Source organism: Charadrius vociferus, unplaced genomic scaffold, assembly GCF_000708025.1.
Source record: "Charadrius vociferus isolate BGI_N301 unplaced genomic scaffold, ASM70802v2 scaffold497, whole genome shotgun sequence".
Classification (NCBI taxonomy): Eukaryota; Metazoa; Chordata; class Aves; order Charadriiformes; family Charadriidae; genus Charadrius; species Charadrius vociferus.
The window spans coordinates 41409-43573 of NW_009649182.1; the positions used below are offsets into that span (position 1 = coordinate 41409).

Genomic DNA, 2165 nt, shown 5'->3' on the forward strand with positions numbered 1-2165 from the left:
GAGCAAATTCGAAGGGGCGGAGCTCAACCGGACCTCCACCCCAGTTGCGGCGTTAATGACAATGAAAAACAAAAAGAAAAGTGTTTAGAAATATATTAACCATAAAAGGAGGAACGAGGAGCATCTCCCTCCCCGGGAAGGTGGAAACGCGGCGCCGAAGGATGAGGCAAAGGCTGAGGGGCTCAATGTCGCCTTGGCCTCGGTCTTTACCAGTAAGACCAGTTGTTCGGTGAGTCCTCAGACCCCTCGGCGTTAATGACAATGAAAAACAAAAAGAAAAGTGTTTAGAAATATATTAACCATAAAAGGAGGAACGAGGAGCATCTCCCTCCCCGGGAAGGTGGAAACGCGGCGCCGAAGGATGAGGCAAAGGCTGAGGGGCTCAATGTCGCCTTGGCCTCGGTCTTTACCAGTAAGACCAGTTGTTCGGTGAGTCCTCAGACCCCTGTGCTGGGTGGGGGACTGGAACGGAGTCCCCGTAATTCACGGGGAAATGGTGAGGGACCTTCTACGGCCCTTAGACACACCCGAGTCTCTGGGGCCGGGTGGGATCCACCCCGGGGTGCTGGTGGGAACGCTCACCGAGCAGCTTTCCGCCATTGAGAGGAGGTCCTGGCTAACTGGGGAGGTCCCAGTTGGCTGGAGGTCGGCAAAGGTGTGACGCCCAGTGGGAAGAAGAGGCGGAAGGAGGACGCGGGAGGAACTAGCGACCTCTCAGGTTGGACCTGGGTGCCGGGGAAGGTCGTGGAGGAGATCATCCCAAGTGCCGTCACGCAACGCGCTCGTAGGACAACCGGGCGATCCGGCCCAGTCAGTACCAGTTCCCGAAAGGCAGGTCCTGCTCGACAAACCTGATCTCTCCTTCCACCCCAAGGTGACCCATCAAGCGGATGAGGAAGAGGCCGCGGGTGTTGTTTACTCGGACTTCGGTAAAGCCTTCGACGCCGTTTGCCCACGGCGTTCTCCTGGCGAAACCGGTCGCTCCTGGCTCGGACCGGTGCGCTCTTCGTTGGGTGAAAAACACCACCCAAAGAGCGGTGGGGAATGGAGATAAATCCAGTTGGGGCACCGGGCACCGGTGGTGTTCCCCAGTGCTCAGTACTGGGACCGGTTCTCTTTAACGTCTCCGTCAACCACGTGGAGGAGGGGATCGAGTGCCGCCCTCAATGAGTTTGCGGACACCTCCCAGTTGGGTTGGTGTTGACCTGCTGGAGGGTAGGAAGGTCCTACGGGTGGGATCCGGCCAATGGGTGGAGGCCGACGGGATGAGCTTCAACAAGGCCAAGCGCCGGTTCCTGCGCTTGGGTCAACACAACCCCACGGACGCTACAGACGTGGGGCGGAGCGGCTGGAAAGCCGCCCGGTGGAGAAGGACCTTGGGGGTGTTGGCCAACAACCGGCTGAACGTCAACCAGTGGTGTGCCCAAGTGGCCGAGAAGGCCAACGGCCGGGATGAGGATTAACGTGGCCGGCGGGACCGTGGGGGGCAGTGATGGTCCCCCCGTCCTCGGGGCTGGTGAGGCCCCACCTGGAGCGCCGAGTTGAGTTTTGGGCCCCTCATGATACGAAAGAGGTGGTGGAGAGGGTCCGGAAAAGGGCGAGGGAGCTGGTGAGGGGTCTGGAGAACGTCTTCTGAGGAGCAGCTGAGGGAACTGGAGGTGTTGAGGCCGGAGAAAAGGAGGCTGAGAGATGACCTTCTCCATAACTACCCGAAAGGAGGTGGGAGAGAGGTGGGGGTCGGTCTCTTCTCCCCCAAAAAGAGGCGATGGGACAAGAGGAAACGGCCTCAAGTGGCACCGGGGGGAGGTTTAAGATGGATCTGAGGAGAAATGTCTTCACCCAAAGGGTTGTCAAGCGTTGCCCGGGGACGCGGTGGAGTCGTCGGCCCTGGAGGGACTTCAAAAACCCTTTAGATGTGGCGTTGAGGGCCACAGGTTTGGCAGCAGTGGGTTACGGGTTGGGACTCCAGGACCTTAAAAGCAGCGGCGGGTCCACGGGTGGACTCCATGATCTTGGAGTTCGCCCCCCAACGTAGATGACTCGATGTCTCTGTGACGATTTTTGGGGGGGCTGGCGTGCGCAGAACCCGCTTTGAACGCATTGTTGGGGGGTCCGTCGGCGGCGTTTCGGGGTCTCCCGAGGTCGGGGGGTTCGGAACTCTCCAC

General features: G+C 59.7%; 1 protein-coding gene across 1 annotated transcript in view; it reads left to right on the top strand.

Annotated features, from left to right (window-relative positions):
• Window positions 1-1463, top strand: part of LOC104289681 (IgGFc-binding protein-like) — a 26399-nt gene extending 24936 nt beyond the window's left edge. Inside the window, exons 17-19 of the mRNA XM_009888668.1 lie at window positions 636-810; window positions 875-1008; window positions 1190-1463. Coding sequence (XP_009886970.1) covers window positions 636-810; window positions 875-1008; window positions 1190-1463 — 583 coding nt within the window. The remainder of the gene's footprint in view (window positions 1-635; window positions 811-874; window positions 1009-1189) is intronic.
• Window positions 1464-2165: the final 702 nt, after the last annotated feature.